This window comes from Mytilus californianus, unplaced genomic scaffold, assembly GCF_021869535.1.
Source record: "Mytilus californianus isolate M0D057914Y unplaced genomic scaffold, xbMytCali1.0.p SCAF_4, whole genome shotgun sequence".
Classification (NCBI taxonomy): domain Eukaryota; kingdom Metazoa; phylum Mollusca; class Bivalvia; order Mytilida; family Mytilidae; genus Mytilus; species Mytilus californianus.
The window spans coordinates 71,868,227-71,886,882 of record NW_026262690.1 but is presented as its reverse complement, the minus strand read 5'-3'; the positions used below and the strand labels follow the sequence as shown (position 1 = coordinate 71,886,882).

Here is an 18,656-nt window from a genome sequence, read left to right as displayed (position 1 = left end):
CTGCAGTGTTACCTGAAGATTGAACATGTGGAAACATTGGTCAATTATTTCCCTTGCATACATCATGGGGGAACAGTAGCAGTTGTGGAACCTTAAACAAATTGGCTGCTATTCTCCTGTTTTTTATGCCCCCGCCAAAGCGGAGGGGGCATTAAGTTTTACCCTTGTCCATCTGTCCGTACGGACGTCCTTACGTCCCAAAATTGGTTTCCGTTCTCTAACTTAAGTTTGCCTCAACCAAATGTTATGAAACTTATACACAATGCTTATTACCACAATACACAGATCAAGTTTGAATTTTGGTGGCGTCACTGTTACTGTTCTAGAGTTATGCCCCTTTACAAATGGAAAAATTGCTAAATTTTTATACGACCGCAAAAAAATTTTGCAGTCGTATATTGGTATGACGTTGGCGTCGTTGTCGTCGTCGTCCGAAGACACATTGGTTTTCGCACTCTAACTTTAGTTTAAGTGAATGGATCTCTATGAAACTTTACCATAAGGTTCAATACCACAAAAGGAATGTTGGGATTGATTTTGGGGGTTATGGTACCAACAGTTAAGGAATTAGGGGCCAAAAAGGGGCCAAAAATAAGCATTTTTGTAACTTCCAGACATAACTTGTGTGACATTGTACCACAAGGTTCCATATCACAAAGGGAATGCTGGGATTGATTTTGGGGGTAATTGCCTCAAAATTTTAGGAATTAGGGGCCAAAAAGGGGCAAAACACAAGCATTTTTCTAGTTTCATGACAATAACTTGTTTGTAAGTGTATGGATCTTTCTGAAATTGTACTACAAGGTTCCATTTCACAAAGGGAAAGCTGGAATTGAGTTTGGGGGTAATTGCCCAAAACGTTTAGCAAAAAGGGGCCAAAAATAAGCATTTTTCTAGTTTCCAGACAATAACTTGTGTTCAAGTATATGGATCTCTCTGAAATTGTACTGCAAGGTACCATACCACAAAGGGAAGGCTGTTATTGAGTTTTGGGGGTGATGAATCATAAGGGGGTTCAAAAAATTTGGGGGGGGGGGATTTTTTTTTCTTTTAAATTTTCCATTTTAAATTGGTTATTTCTGATTTATATATAAAAGCAAATAATTAGATATGGTTTGAATAGGTAAATTAAAATTTTCTTAGACCCCATTCATTCTGTGTCAGAAACCTATGCTGTGTCAAATATTTAATCACAATCCAAATTCAGAGCTGTATCAAGCTTGAATGTTGTGTCCATACTTGCCCCAACTGTTCAGGGTTCGACCTCTGCGGTCGTATCAAGCTGCGCCCCAGTGGAGCATTTTATTCATTTTTTTTCTAAAAATATCAATGATGTCATTGTTCAAGTAATTTTTAAAATTGGAGTTATCTTCCTTTGTCCATGATTATAGCAGAATCAACTACAATCAATGCTTTATACAATGCAATGTTTAATTTTGCCTTCCACTGATAAAACATAGATCAAGTTGAATTTGGGAAGTGTCACTTTAATTTTTTTTTCATTTTCAGATAATTTTACCATTTTTGTAGCCATTTTTGAATACTGCTGTTCTTAGGCTAAATTTTGCAGACACATCTAGTATTCTAGACATCATAAAACAGTTAACTATGACCTTCCATAATTACATCAGTTTTCTGAGAACTAAGACATGTACCAGTCATCTTCTAGTCAATTTCCTGATCCTTGAATTACCTATAAGTTCATTTAATCACCAATTAAGATTTAATATCATATAAAAAAGCTTGAAGGCATTTGAATGTACTCTATTTTAATTTGTCAAATGTATAAATTTTAGTAGCTTAATTATTATCCTATAGTGTAATAAACTATTTATTTTTAGTGAGTTTCTTATGCTTGACAGCCATATTAGTTTTGTTTTAAGAGTAGTACACGCTAGACTTACCCACAACACTGTGATGTCACACCATATACACAATATTTATTTAAGTTATGTTAGATTTATAATTGTACTTTGATATGCTAATATCATTATTATCATCAAAATGTTGCTGTCAGTTTTGTACCTGTTTTTTGTCTTGCCTGTGACAAAGGCATAGAATCAAGACATTAAGATCATATATTCTAGCTTATGAGTTGTCAAAAGTTAGGTTCAGTCTGTGGATAATGTTTTTTATTAGACATACATACATGTATCTTTGTCGAACCATCATGGAATCCTGAGAAACTTTGAAAACAGTTTATTTCATTTGATTAAAAGACAGTATCTAGAGCAAAAATTTTTAAATATTTTCTTTTTATCATATTTTCTGACCTTCATGGAATGGTACGAAACTTGAATGGAAGCTTCTCCATCATATAAAAAAAAAAACAATAGCATCTGCAGAAATTATTTTTTTTACCATATTTTACTGATAAATTGACTTGTACTTTGGATTTTGACAGTTGGCTGTACAATTTTTTTTTGCTGACAACAGCATTCATAAGCGGGAAACGGGGTTCCAAAGAACCCTTTATGAATTTTGTTTTTATTTGTTTTAAATAAAAAAGCACCAAACATATGTATGAGACAAATACTGTTCAAGGCAAGCAGTTTTAAATCTGCAGAAGTGAAATCACTATACATGATAACAAATGTTTAATTCTGACTTCTTCAATTAAGTGGTTCAGTTAACTTCCAAAATCTGTTTCCCCACTTGTTTGTATTGATAGAGGTATTGACTCCTAAAAGTACAAGATAGGCAAAGACATTTTTTGATTTTTTTTTAATCTGTTTTTGTCAATTTTGTTATTGAGCTATCACATCAACTAATCTATATCAATGTTCATTATATTATGACAAATCTGAGTATAGGACTTTAAACAGCAAAGTGATATTTTTATTTCAGTTCACTGCCTGCAGACCCTACTACACCAATTTTACATTATCATCACATCACCCCTGTAGATATTAGAAGTTATCATGTCCTTAGAACTGATGTTCCTGAAGTCAAATATGAAAAAATTAGATATATGAAATATATGAAGAGAGAGATGATATACTGGCAGGTAAGATTAAAGTGTTAGGTCAGATCAGCGACCTTTTTCACAGACAAAAATGTGAAAATATTCCACCTGAACATTTCAATAAATTTTACTACAGTGTATCAATTTTAATCGTAAGAAATTTTGTGAAACATCCACACCATTGTAATGTTAAATGACTACAATTAAAATATTTTTTCATTTTAGCATTTTAAAATGTTCCACAGATTTTTTAGATGATTTCTATAATAATTTATGGACAGTAGTGTGAAAGGATTTAAGGGTAACAAGATCAGCAATCTGAAAAAGTACAGTCAATTTGGAAAAAACTGGGCAAGGAATTGAAAATCATATTCCATTGAACATCCAATCAAAAGTTTGGTTATTTACCATATGCTTCAAAAATTGCATGAGCAAAATGCTGCAAAAATTAGGGTTTTTTTACATTTTCAGATCATTGCATAACTGAAGGATAAGAAATAAAGATGAACTTATTTTTTTTTTCTCAAAATAAGTTATTCAATATTGCAAACTGCACCAGGATCTCACCTGTACAAACTAATTTATTTTAAAATAAGGAGATGCAGTATGAGTTTAAATTGTTTATGAGTTATCTTTTTTTGGTAAATCAATATCCTAAATGATAAATTGTGTAATTGCTTTAAGTTAGAGAACTGAAGCTATACTTATACTTATTTCAGAAAATGATTCCAGTAATTTCAGAAAAAAGTTTAGCAAATCGATGTAAAGGTATCTCTTGTGCTTCAGCCTCACCAAATGGAAAGTTCATTGTTTTTGGTACAGTCCATGGTAAGTGCTTTTATCACTAAGATTGTTGTGTTTGGTTCAATTCATTGTACAGTAGTGCTTCTTTCTCTTGAAATGAAAAAAAAAGCATTCACAATTTATTGGGATACTTCTTTTTAGAAATTGTAGAACATACAATCCTAAAGTTTAACATGCCAAGTATTAAAAATATTTTGTTTCAATAACACCACTAAATTTTAAGCAAGCAACAATCAATCAATCAATTGACAATAATATTATATATAAGTCATGAAATGCTCTGAAACATGAAATAACAATCAAATATGATTCAGGTGGACAGAAATTCCATTTTCAATGTTATCAGTTACCGTTAGCATCCAGTATAAATGTGGTATGATTGCCAATAAGACAACTTTCTACAAGACACCATATAATATAGATGTAAGCAAATATAGGTTACTGTACAGCCTTCAACAATGAGCAAAACCATAACCACATAGCAAGCTACAAATGGCCATGACATGACAAATGTAAAGAAATTCAAACAAGAAAATTAACAGTCTAATTTATGTACAAATCTATAAACAAAAAATAAAGATGATATACAGAAACAAATGACAAGCACTAAATTACAGGCACCTGACTTAGGACAGACACATACAGAATATGACATGGTTAAACATATCCCGGGTGCGCCAAACCCTCCTCCTAACAAGAACAAGCTGTATAAAACAAATACAAAAACAAAAAATTTCTGAAAATGATTCCAGGAATTTCAGAAAAAAGTTTAGCAAAACAATTTAAAGGTATCTCTTGTTGTTTTTATGGCCCCGCAACAAAGTTGTCAAAGCCATATAGTTTTACCCTTATCTGTCATTTCGTCATTCCGAAACAAACAGTTATACAGACTTTTTTCTAAAGGCCTTTACTTATTGAGCTGCTTTTAAGTATGTGAGTCTACTATGATCGGTTAGAAATTGAGTTTACGTATGGTTCCGCTTCACTGATTTTTGCTGAACTTACGGGCTTTTGACTTTGAAAATAGCAGTTATACAGACTTTTCTAAACACCTTCACATATTGAGCTGATTTTTAGTATGGGAGTCTACTATGATGAGTTACAGATTGAGTTTACATCTGGTTCTACTCCACTGATTTGCTGAAATTACTGGCTTTGGAATTTGAAAATTTCATGAAAACAGTTATACAGCCTTTCATTTTCAAACTTCAACTCCTAAAAATGGCTTAAAGCTGTTTTTGTGAGTCACCAGGGGCCATTCATGTCGTTCCGACACATATAGTTTTCCCCTGACTTCTGACGGGCACATATAGAATGAGCCAGGGTTAAACATGTTTGCCAAGGCCAACTCTTCCATGACCTGGGACAGTGGTGTAACAGCACAACTATAAAAATCAGTTGAAAAAGGCTTGACTCATCAGATTGAAATAAATCACAAAAACAACTACTGCAAATTCAGAAATTGTTGTGATGATTTTATTATTGCAAATATGGCAATGAGAAAGGTGTCTAAAAAATAAAACTAGCATTTAAAATTCTTAATAGCATTATTTGTATACAGCATATCCTAAAATTATATTTGTGTCGAATGTTCAACCATTGAAATAATAAATGCACACAATAAATTCTGAATTTACAGTATTTTACAGAACTTATTACACAAAGTACAGCTCTGAGAGGCCTTTTATTAGTTTGAATTCAGTAATTGTTTAGTGCCTTTAGTTCTAATATGAACTATTTATTTAATTTTGGGAGCTGATTGTATACCAATTACAGTCCGTGTAACGTAAAAGTTAACAAAACGAACGATGCCCGAATCATGTACGGACGATGCCCGAACGATGAACGTACGCTACCCGAACGGTGTACGAATGCAAACGAAACGCTGACCGAACGTTGCACGGACGCTGAACGAATGATGTACGAACGAAACCATGTACCATAAACCATACCCTAAACGATAACATAAGCGCCCTTTTATCGTACATCGTATGGTTTTGCGTACTTCGTTTCGTTTAGCGTATACCGTATCGTTTAGCGTACATCGTTTCGTTTAGCGTATATCGTATGGTTAAGCGTACATCGTTTCTTAGCGTGCATAGTTTCGTTTAGCGTACTTATTTTTTTTAAATATGAAACTAGAATTGTGTTCTGTTTAATTTTTTATATAGGTGATAATTGGCTTAAAAATTTAGATTGGATGCATAATTCAGTTTATAATCATTCATTAGATGAATTATAATTTATTCTGTCTCGATGTTGATCCAAAACTATTTACATAAAAAATTTGAAAAATAAACACTGAAATAGATTTAAACAAACTAAAAGATACGATTATGAATTTTGTTAGCCGTGGAAAAGGTGAATGTGCGAGTAAACTGCAGTCTGCAGGGTGTTTAGTCAACAGTTTTTAGATTATATATATATTTCTATTCATCTATCAAATCAATCGAAAAAAACAAATATTCAAGAAATTTCATATAGAAACAATATTTTGTTATGTGCCTCATCAACTCCAAACATAAATCCCTACCAATGTAAAAACGATTGTGTATTATTTTTACTACTAGTGCACTTGACTTTTAACAATCATCAAAAAAGAGCGTGTCCGGCAAATGAAAAATTTCTAAAAACTAAAAAAATGAAAAATCTAAAAACTGTAAGAGAAATTATAATTTAGCGTTTTCATTTTTTTTATTTTGTAACAACAACAAAAATCTAGACCATTTCCCTCTTTTCTTTAATAATATAAGACCATTTTCCTCCATTCTTCATTTTGCCCGTTATACTCTATTTTTATTCTATATATTTTTTCTTTATTTTCCTGTATCTATATACCTCCTTTATTCGGAGCAACCCCACCCTAGATATACATATGATACACAGGGTCTATAGGTCATCGCTTGTGCCGTGATACACATGTTTGCATAACAAAGGATGTCCTTGTTTATCTTCATGACATTTTAAATGTCCTCCTCATAATACATCTAATAGTTGCCACTGGACGTTAAACAGCTAACTATAAATGCATCCGTCATATTCTTAGTTTTGTTATAATGTGTAAATCAAACAACATGATGAAACAATTGCAGATTTTCACTGCCGACGTAATGGGAAATAATTGTAAACAAAACCACTCAGGCCCTATTTTCCAATTTCTATTGTAATGTGGTTTAATTCAAAAAAGGTAACTCCTGAATACTGATCTGTACCCATCAAGCATTTAGGATTAATAACAAATCTATGGTAGTCTCTTTTTCTTTACTCGCAAATTATTCGACTAAATCATGTTTTATTTATGAAAATAGCTTATTGCTGGCAATTGTTAAATATTGATCTCTAGATTTTCAATTGTTTAGTTGTTGGGTAACTGTCTGATCTCGCAAACTTGACATTTTATGGTCATTATTGTTTGCATCCAATTGCACCAATTTATCAAAAAGATAATAATGCGACACCGTACGAGAGTCGTTACTTTACATAAACTACTAGGTTTTTTTCTATAACGAAATAAGAAACCACTTCTCGCAATTCGCCTTGGAGTAATTATGCTTCTCATTTGACAAAATATGGCCTTGTCTCAAAAAAAAAAAAAAAAATACAATATAATACAGAGTAATATATAAAACTGGACTAGAGTGAAGAGTTTGAAAGTAGGAATTCTGAATTTTAATTGAATGTTCTAAATCTTTGTGTATTTTTTATATAAGATTGTACAGACTCAACAATTTCTTTGTTTTTGCTGTGCTGAAATGAAAGGTCACCAGCCAATAGTAGCAAAAAGGATATAGTAGATCTTTCTAATTTTGAAAATTATATTTCTCTTGCTTCAATGTGAAACGGGCACCAAAAAAAAAGAAGGTGAATAATATCCTCAACAGGATGGCCACAGCTGCATGCGGGATTGTGTTTCATATTTACAAGGTTTAAATCTGCATTTGAAGAACTTCACATATTTCTCAAACGTGTATCAATGATATTAAGATTTCTATCACCACAACTAAAATAGGAAGTGCGTACTGTGAATAAATACTCAGTTTACTATTGTTTACAGCAATTTATCACATATAATACCATGTTAACAGTTAAGATGACGGTATTTGACAGTCTGAAGGAGACAGCATCGAGGATTTAATAAGGCAAAGCTTCTGTTGTACTCAATCTTACTAAAGTTTTCTTTATTATATTTAATAGATATGTGTTCGAGATACGATAATGTAGTTTCCTTTTTTATATTACACCTGATCATCTATGATGGGATAATGTCTAATGAGAGAATTTAACCATAGACAGAATAACGTAGAAATGACCAATTAAAGGTCACTGTACGGCCTTCAACAATGAGCAAAATCCATACAGCATGGTAAGATATACAAGGCTCCGAAAGGACAAATGTAAAATACACTCAACGTGTTCTCAGCGATTGCAAAGTACTTTTTCTAAATTAATTAAGTTTTGAATCAGGTTACACAGTCACAATAGTATACAGTAAATAGCCTTTCATGTTAAAATACAATGTCATACAACAAATGGACGTTTTTAACGACCTTGATTGGCTATACAGCCCTTGCACGGTCACTACAATGTCTTAATACTATGACAATGTCATTTACACTGTTCAAACATCACCGCACGTCAAACTTTGTACAACAGAAAAAAAGCTGATGGGACATTCGTGAAAATGTGTCACGCCCTCATCAATTGGCGTACATCCTATCAAGTACCTTCAGAAAGCTTCTATTAAAATAATTTTACATACAAGTAATTGTGTATTTTATTTTCTAAACAAAACAAAATGTGCAATGAAGCCACGGATTCGTAATCTTCAAAAATAGTTCACAAACGGTTGATAAAATGTGGAAAGTCTAAATAGAAATATAACAATTATGTCCAGTGTGCGTTTATAAAACGGGCTCTGTTTGGACATTTTGAGATACTATAAGTACTAGTTTAATGTGTATAGAATTTTAGACGTCAATACGACTTTTGATCAGTTGGATTTTCAATTTCAATATAAAACAAAATGTTTTGGGTTTTCTTCTTTTCTTTCAATTTATATCAATCACATGATTCTTTGGATATTTCCCATTATCTTCTGATTTTTTTAAGATGAATAATTTAAAATTTGTATACCAAACATTTAAAATTTTACTCTGCATTTATAAATAGCATTGAAAGTACAACATCTTATAAACGATAAACATTGATAGATGTAAATGAGCCACTCTTTCTCGTGTTGAGATGGAATATGTTCGTTATTTGATTTGATGAGTTTAACAATCGAAACCTCTGAAATATCGTCTCACAACAAGCACGAAAAATGGCAAAACTGAACTTACAACAGCAGGCGATGATTTCTAAGTATACAATACTCTTGCAATGGATTTTTTAAATGCATTGTATAACTTATCAATTTAGACTTTTCTTATCCCGAATTACTTCTTTGTTAAAACTATAATGCACTAATTCATGGTCAACTAACCCAAGAAGTCAAATGAAATATCATAATCGTGGTAATTGTTTCATGATATGTTTTAGCCATCATTTGTGACTTTCAGCAAGTGACATTCCCTGTTGACCATATTAAACTGTGCACAACAATAAATTAACATATACGTTTATACATGAGGTTAAGAATGATCGAATGGACTAGTTTTTTTCTACGGTTTCCCTTTATCAATCGATGGGCATTCCATTCCCTTTTGAAATTACTTAATCGAATATGAAGTCTCATGCACGAAGAAGTTTGTCTGACGTGAAAATACGTAGTCCCATATCTCGAGGCTACATGGAGACACAAAGAGTAAAAAAAAAGGCAGGACTACATTTAAATTATATACATTTAAAGAAAAATGCAGGACAAAATTTTTCATCATAGTCCCCCCCCCCCCCCCCCCCGTAAAAATCTAATGGTAGCTTCCTAGTTGATTTCGACCACGAGCTTTGTAACCGCAGAGAAAAAGTCAAGTGTAAGTCGGTGTGACTATACCCAACAGCAACATATGTCCACAAGCTTCGGGTACGTGAGGGGACTTTCTTGCTACGTATAAGACGGTTGATATTTTCTTCATTATGAGCTAGAACTATTTTCGACCTTCGCATCTTTTTTCTTTTAGATTACGTCATTGATGATCTGATCACTACAACGTTTTTACAAAATATTCGTTTTAAGATTTGTTTAACTTAAAAATTTCATCAAGGTCTCTTCTTAGGACATAAGCCATCTGTCTGGCTGGCTTTCAAGTCGACAAGATAACAGGTCAATGTATTCAAGTGAATTTAAGATTTGTTGCAATTCTAAAGTACAATGGGTAAATCAATCTTATCTTCGATTTGCCACATGGGCATCTCTATAAAGTAATACAGTCCATGCGTGACCTATAACATTAGAAAATGTTATGCATTTCATTGGATATTTTCTATTACAATCCAGGCCACCTATAGTAACCTATATTAATTTACTTGTCTGAACGCGAATTTGTATAAAACACTTTGTTTGATTTTAATTTCTGAAAATTAAACTAAACTCTAGAACAAACCTTTTACGAACGTCGGGCTGGGACTTTGTTATTTGTGTGAATTCGGGATTGACAAGTATTAAACTCTGGAATATATGATTAACTTTTCGGGATTCGGAGGAAAAATTGCTTCAGTAAACACTGTTGAGGAAAAAAAATCATTCTATTTAATAATTCTAATTTGTTAAATATTAGCAAACTCTTAAAAAAATTTCAAAACCAGCTGATTTTTTTTTTGCATATCTTGTTGAATAACTTTTAAAAATGGGGATGTACAAGACTTCCCAAATTTAATCTAAAATTCAACTACGTTACTCAACACTTTAATATTGAAACAAAACGAGATATCAATATTTTTTTTATATCAAATTCGAATACTGGGAGCTATCTGCAGTCGGTTCATAGAACCTCAGTTTTAATTTAGGCGTGGCAATCCATCACTTTTATCCAATCAACTGTCCTTTAACTTCAACTTCGTACTTTATTTGGCCTTTTAAACATTTTTTTTTTTATTCGAGCGTCACTGATGAGTCTTTTGTAGACGAAACGCGCGTCTGGCGTAAATATAAAATTGTAATCCTGGTCTCTATGATGAGTTTATTTATAATAAAGATTGGCGTGCAAGCATGTATCTGAATCCAATAGTATCAATTTAGATAAATATATTCATATTTCTGGACATAAATATGTTGGGGTTTAGACTATTCCATTCGATAGTTATATCTATCTATAACTGCATGCTGAGTATCACATAATTATTACTGTTTCGCAAATTATAATAATTTAGATATTTGACCAAAAAGAGGCAAAATCGTAGAGGCAGTCCCATTATGTGAAGAATAAAACATATTGAGCTTTCTGGACTTTCTTCTGTCCACTAGCAAATGTCACCCTGTGTCTCTGAAAATCTATAACTTCCCGACTAGCAAACACGGGCGACCCAGTGACTTATCATTCTGCTTCAAACTTAACGTCATGTTCTAAATTCATGACAACAATTCCCTAATCACATGTTGTTTAAATTGCTATAAAAACACAGAGGTTTAATTTGTTTATTTAATATTTTTATCTAAATTCACATTTCGCCTTAGTTCAATTCCCATCTCACCTTAGTACCATATTTTTTACCTTTTTTACCTGGAATTCAAAGCTAAGGCGAAATGAGAACACACCAGTAAGACTATCTAGTCAGTACATATTTCATTTTTATTTTTAATTTAATGTTGTGCTTGCACAACTTAAAACTTATTCTATATGTGTATAGAAATTACCATTGGGATCAAAAGTAATCCAAAAGTGTTAATGACAGAAGACAATTCTACTACTTGATTTCTAATGTCATCTGGGGAATCTGAATTAAAGGAGAATAGCATATTTTGCATTTGTCTTGTTAGGATTAAAATCAATAAGCCAATCTTTAGACTATTTATTCTAAATCGATATTAAAGACATCCTTTACTATGTACGGACTATTACTTAAATTAGAAAGGGATGTTTAATCAGCACCCAATCGAGGTAGACTTATCAAATTACCAGCTATGTAATATACATGAATAATAGGGGACCTAATACAGAGCCTTGCGGAACTCCTGCATTAGTATTCTCAAAAGGCGAATATGAACTTGAAACAAAAACGCTTTCTTGTCTATTTTAAATATAACTAAATAAGTGATGAAATACATTTTAAAATACACTTTTTTCAAATACTTTGCTCACTGCTGATAATAATGAGATTGGTCTATAATTGGAAATCAGTGATTTGTTTCCGGTTTTGAATACATATATATATATGCTCAAAGTCAACACATTTTAAAGATTTTGTGAAAATACGATGGTTATATGCATTTTTTTTTACATAAAGCACAAATTACTTTACATAGAGTGTCAGATCAAAATATCTTAAATACCCCAGTCCAGAGATACCGTGTATATTCGACTGGAATATACCATATCGATAATTTTACATTCGTACTTGTTACGTAATAAAATAAGTGTCAATGTAAAAAGAACCAGCAGGTGGTATATATTCTAAAGTGTTTATCACCTTCCATTATACATCTGACGATGACATTTAGCTTTAGGGCCAGCTTGTTTTCGCGAAGAATTTTGTTTTTAATTTTTTATATTTATAACATTCTGTTAAAAAATCATGTTAAAGGTAAACTGAGCATAACGTCCTCGCAATTTCTTGTTCAGATCCAGGGACACAGATGTCGGAATGAATAAGAATACACTAAATTCTTAAACGATATATTGTAAAATGGACACCAAGCACATTTTGATAGTGTACTTTAGTCTAATAGATTTTCTGGTGTGTTTTCTATGTTCTGGAAACTTCATCATTCCATCAAAAATAAATTAAATGTTATTAATTTTAATATTATTTGCGAGACTGCATTTCTTTTCCGCCATGCATAAGTTTAATGTTTACTGTGACTTCTTTATATAATAATGTGTTTCATCGATTTAAAAACTTTATGCTAAAAATAATTGACTGACACGGAGCGATAGCACGGACATTGGAAAATGCTTCTGAAAGAGGATTGTTTGCAATTCATTTTGAAAAAAAAACCTGTGAATTATTTTGATATCCTTATGATAATGTTTCTTTTTGGCAGCATTATATTTTGTTGATTATTCAATATATTTATATGGTATTTGGCATTTATGTACATGTACATGCATAAGAATAATCCCTTGGATATATTTTAGTTGTTTGATTGTTGGTTGTTTAATGTCCAGTGTAAACTATTTCATACATTTCTATGAAGAAAGAGTTCTCATTCCAAGGAAGATTTGAGTTGTTTTTTGTGCAAAATGTAATTTAAAGAATTAAATCCGTGTTTCAAAGTCAAACAAGATAATTATCATTTTTCTTTATATTTCTTTTAAAAAATTTGAATATCCATAGAATTCAAATCTGGTTTGGTTTTGTTTTGTGCTCAATGGAATTTACTACGACAAATTCAATTTTATTGACAATTTTGGGATCAAATGTGATGAGGTTTATATGTAGGTATGTGCCAAACAGGGTAACACTAAACTGGTAAGTTGGAGACCATTCAGACTTCGTTTAGATGAGACACATCTTCAAAATCAATACAGTTTAAAATTTTGGGAAGTTAAAAATTGAAAAAAAGATTTTGTTTTTAATGTTTACTTTGCACTTAGAATTTATATATAAACCTCTTCAATTTATTTCTCTTCATCTGAGCAAAATTATTTCAAATATGAATTGTTTTAAACCGATTTAAACAGTAGAGAACACCTTGGGTAACGACAATAAGACAGCAATCAAACAACAAAAAACACATAAGGACATCTAGTGATAGCAAGTTATACTAAATGTTCATGACTTACGAGTATTTTTCTCATTAGATTTCTAAGACTCTTGTGAAATTGATCGATGAGCAGCTTTTTACAAATACCGAAAAAAAAAGATATGGCGTAAACGTCAATGGACAAGCAACCCAACGAGAAAAATGAAAAATTTAAGAGGCAATTATAACTAGTTTTGAGTTGGAAAATCATTCAATGCCATGTGATTGTTTTTCGGTCTAAAATTTGTGCGTGTTTTTGATTTATGAAGAAGTCCATTAGAAAAAATTAAGTAATTGACGACCAAAAAAGAAGTCATCTTTAAATATTCTTGCAAAGCATGATTTAACAGCGCGCATTATATTTCTCCATTTTCTCTAGTATCATGCTTTGACAAACCGGTAATTTCGTCGCCCGGGGATATGAATTTGACATTAATCTTCCTTAAGTAACTTTACAATACGCAGCCGTGTCATTTCTGTATATTGAAGATAGTACGTGTGATATTTACAGTAGAAATACTCATTCAAGTGAATTTTATCGGGTAAAATTAAATATAAATAAAAATAAAATTACACTAAAAAAAATGATATTAATAAGTTCAAGTGTTACTTTATTAAATGCACGTATTTGTAAACTTATTGACTTTTTAATCAGCGCGTGTCACTGGTACAAATCCAGGATAGTTTAAAGTTTTTAAAATTTTAAAAACTTTAACCACAGGGTGTATGTAATGTTAACTGGCAGAAAAACTAAGTCTATTTATAAATAAAGTACGGATAAATAGTATTCTAAGCTTCTGTCCAAGTTTGGTAGAAATCCGGGATATTTCAAGAAAGTAATTAAAATTTTTAAAACTTTAACGACAGAGTGAATGTAATGTTAACGGTAAACGGACAGAAAGTCACAGGACAAATAGTCACAGGACATAAAGTCACAAATTTGATAGGACAAAAAGTCACAGGACAAAAAGTCACAAATAGTTTGTTGACAATTGTTTGAATATGTAAGAGAAAGATCTTGAAATATTTTCTTTTTATTACATATATTCATTTTTAAGTTTAGGAAATTGTTCATAAGCCTTGATAAATGAAAATTTATTAAATTTTAATAGTGCAAAGGATATATTTCTTGGCACCATGAAGCCATTTAAGGATCAAGCCTCTTTGACATTTTGTTTTCATAGCAATTATTTGATCATTATTAATATTTGTTGCATAAATTTTAATTACAAAGTTGCTTTATAAATAATAATTTAAGAAAAAAAACAAAATATTTCTTTTTAAATTTGTTTTTTCTTGTTCAAAGAAAAATAATCTCAAAACTGAATTGTGACTTTTTGTCCTGTGACTTTTTGTCCGTGACTTTTTGTCCTGTGACTTTCTGTCCTACATTCAATGTTAACTGACAGAAAAAACTAAGCCCATTTATAAGTAAATTACGGATAAACATGATTTTTTTTTTACAAAATTTCCTCCTGAATAGTCTATCTTATGATCATAAACAAGCTTCTGTCCAAGTTTGGTAGAAATCTAGGATAGTTTAAGAAAGTAATTAAAATATCAAAAACTTTAATCTTACAGTGAATATTTGTGGATGTCGCTAGCCGACGGCGACGCCGATGACGGAATATAGGATCGCTATGTCTCACTTTTGCGACTCGACAAAAATGTAATAAACTGTTATACTTTGAACATGTGTATCTTATGTGCTGGTAAATAAGAATATATATATACATTCTAAAATATTTTTTATAAAAAAAATACTAGAGAACTATAAAAGAGTAAGCTTAACAAACAAGCAAAAGAAAAGGAACACAAATTAAAAAAATAGTAGAAAATACACTATTACATAGAACTAAGAAATATAACAGACAGAAAAACAAAATAAATACGGCAGTAATAAACAAACGAAAAAGATCAGAGAAAATTGAAATATCATAAATATGTTTAATCAGTATACAAGTGGATCAAAAACGGGTCAACACGAATTTCTATCGATTACACAAGTGACAATCAACGGAGGGTGGCGCGTGTCGATAAAACATTAAATCAATTTATAATTACTAAAGATATGATTTTCAAATTTGAAATTATGTACTTTTAGAAAGTCTCCTTCTATATGCCATGTTCTTTGAGTCAATAATATCATATTTGATTTCAAAATAAGTGCAAAACTTTGTTCTTCGTGCACTAATCGGTCCTTTGCGGTATTTCTACATTTTACATTTTTTGGCGCAAATGAATGCTGCAAAAGAAGAATAAGCGTAGTTAAGTTGTGGCAAATTAATTTTTTTTTCAGCGCAAATGGATATCGGTCTTCAAAACACCGTTTGTACAAAGGTGCATTCATCTTTTACGCTGTCTAGACTGAGAATAAAAGTTTTGGCAATTTGTGTAGGATTTTAATTTCAGAATGTAATAAACAATTAAGAAGATCGGTAAAAACCTTAAGTAAATCGGAAAACGAGCTATGCACGATATAAGGAAATAGTTTGGTGCGCCAATATGAAAGTTCACAGAGGCATGTAATATTTGTAAAATTTGCATTAAGTCTTTCACGGCTGGTAATCTACACACGCAGAACAATCGGTTCTGCAATGAAAACCGTGAGAGGATTTTCCGGTTATGCTTGAGTGGAGTAATTGTCACCGCTTCGAAAGGTATGTACATTTCTAAATCGCAATTTTCTAATTTAACTGATCAAAATATTGAAAATCTGAGAATGCTATGCTGTGGTGAATACTCTAACGAAGAGTCACATGTATCATTTACTGTTGTACATGGAGTAAAACTCCTACAAAATCAATCGTCCCACGAGTAATTGCCGAAAAAGTGACATTTAAATTTTGAGATGGTTCTATTAACAGACCTACAAGTTCAAATTTAGATTTTTTTCTGTCAACGGGATTGAATGTCGTTTTGGGTGGCGTGTACGCTGTCCGAAGTTGACAGACGTCTTAATAAATCTAAAAACTGCCAATTTTCATTATTTCATGCGTGAGGGGATCGGTTCTGATTGAGGACATCGTGAATGCATGAGGGGAAGTGCAATCATATCTATATATAGAAAAATGCAACATTCACTTCAAAGAAAGGCAGGTAACTTGCATAGTTTTATTGAAGTTCATACTAAATATAAATTGACAATGGAAATGGCTACAACGTAAATATAAGTGGATTTAGATTAGATTTATGATTGACTATGTGTTTTTTTTCTCGTGTACATGTATGAAGACTTAAATCTATATTTTAGTTGTGAACGATGCAGAGCAAATTCTATTTCCACAATAGATAAATTTTGGAGTTTGATTTTGTGCCGCATCTTTCTTTGTGTTCCACCAATGTATGCTGATAGGAAAACTCCCCTCCACAGATGTCACATTTTAATTTTTCCGCGTGCTTCTGTCTTATATGCGCCCGGAGACGGCACAAAGTTGAAAAATTCCTCCTGAAAATCATTTGTGTTACACTGCATGAAAAGGCTTGGCTCCCACGTAGACCACAGATTCATGCCTTCTTTTACTATCTTTAGATGAAAATGTCTTGTCACATTAGCTGCACTTTGTGTCTAGTGTGTTTTCATGTACCAGCTTTACTTGGAAGTTCAGCTTTGGAAGTTGAGTATATGACTTATCACACTGCAGGCAATGGTGGCGTGTTCTATCCATCAAAAACATAGATTAAAGTATTTATACATGCACACGAGAAAAAAAACATAGTCAATGTAAATCATAAATCTAAACCATGCACTTATATTTAACGTTGTAGCCATTTCCATTTCCATTGTCAATTTATATTTAGTATGAACTTCAATAAAACTATGCAATGAACTTGCCCTACTTTGAAGTGATTGTTGCATTTTTCTATATAAAGATATGATTGCACTTCCCCTCACGCATTCACGATGTCCTCAATCAGAACCGATCCCCTCACGCATGAAATAATGAAAATTGGCAGTTTTTAGATTTATTAAGACGTCTATCAACTTCTGACAGCGTACACGCCACCCAAAACGACATTCAATCCCGTTGACAGAAAAAAAAACTAAATTTGAACTTGTAGGTCTGTTAATAGAACCATCTCAAAATTTAAATGTCACTTTTTCGGCAATTACTCGTGGGACGATTGATTTTGTAGGAGTTTTACTCCATGCACAACAGTAAATGATACATGTGTCTCTTCGTTAAAGTATTCACCACAGCATAGCATTCTCCGATTTTCAATATTTTGATCAGTTGAATTAGAAAATTGCGATTTACAAAATGTACATACCTTTCGAAGCGGTGACAATTACTCCACTCAAGCATAACCGGAAAATCCTCTCACGGTTTTCATTGCAGAACCGATTGTTCTGCGTGTGTAGATTACCAGCCGTGCTTTAAATAACAACCAGTTGTAGAACTGATTGTTTCGATCCTTCAAATATGTGTGAAAGAATTAATATTTATATTACTTAGTCTCTTTCATATATACAATTGCAGTATGTTTATAAATACTGTAGATTTGTAATTGATCATTGATTGCATGCATAACGTCCAGTGACAAATATTTCATTGATTCGTATGTAAAGAACAAATCAATAACTTTTAATATACAATTGATTGGTTATTTAAGGTGATTCGATCTAAATGATTTGCGTTAAAACTTATGAAACTTGGACAGAAGCTTACCTCTAAAATAAATAAATGTATGAAAAAAAGGTAGAGTTATTTTTTTCATTCTGTATTTTACTCATACATGGACTTAAACACTTTGTACAGTCAAAATAACAGTTTTAACAACAACAGCAGCAATTGCAAGCGACGCTGGTTTTAAAAGAAGTCTTCACGATTTTTTTTATATATCCCTGGCAATCTTCGATTTAAATTAGACTCTGACATTGAGGGGAACACATACCATTGATAACTTGTCTTTTTTTAATACATTTAGATATAGTACGTGTATCTCATATTAAGCCTCATTTATAGAAAGTTATACATAGTTTATTGTGTCAAGGAAATATTTGGATTAAAGAAATATTTGGTGGAGGAGGAGGAGAGAGAGAAACTA

General features: G+C 31.8%; 1 protein-coding gene across 1 annotated transcript in view; it reads left to right on the top strand.

Annotated features, from left to right (window-relative positions):
• LOC127737064 (uncharacterized) overlaps positions 1-18,656 on the top strand; it is a 56,769-nt gene that overhangs the window by 18,306 nt on the left and 19,807 nt on the right. Inside the window, exons 13-14 of the mRNA XM_052247597.1 lie at positions 2,848-3,007; positions 3,685-3,793. Coding sequence (XP_052103557.1) covers positions 2,848-3,007; positions 3,685-3,793 — 269 coding nt within the window. The remainder of the gene's footprint in view (positions 1-2,847; positions 3,008-3,684; positions 3,794-18,656) is intronic.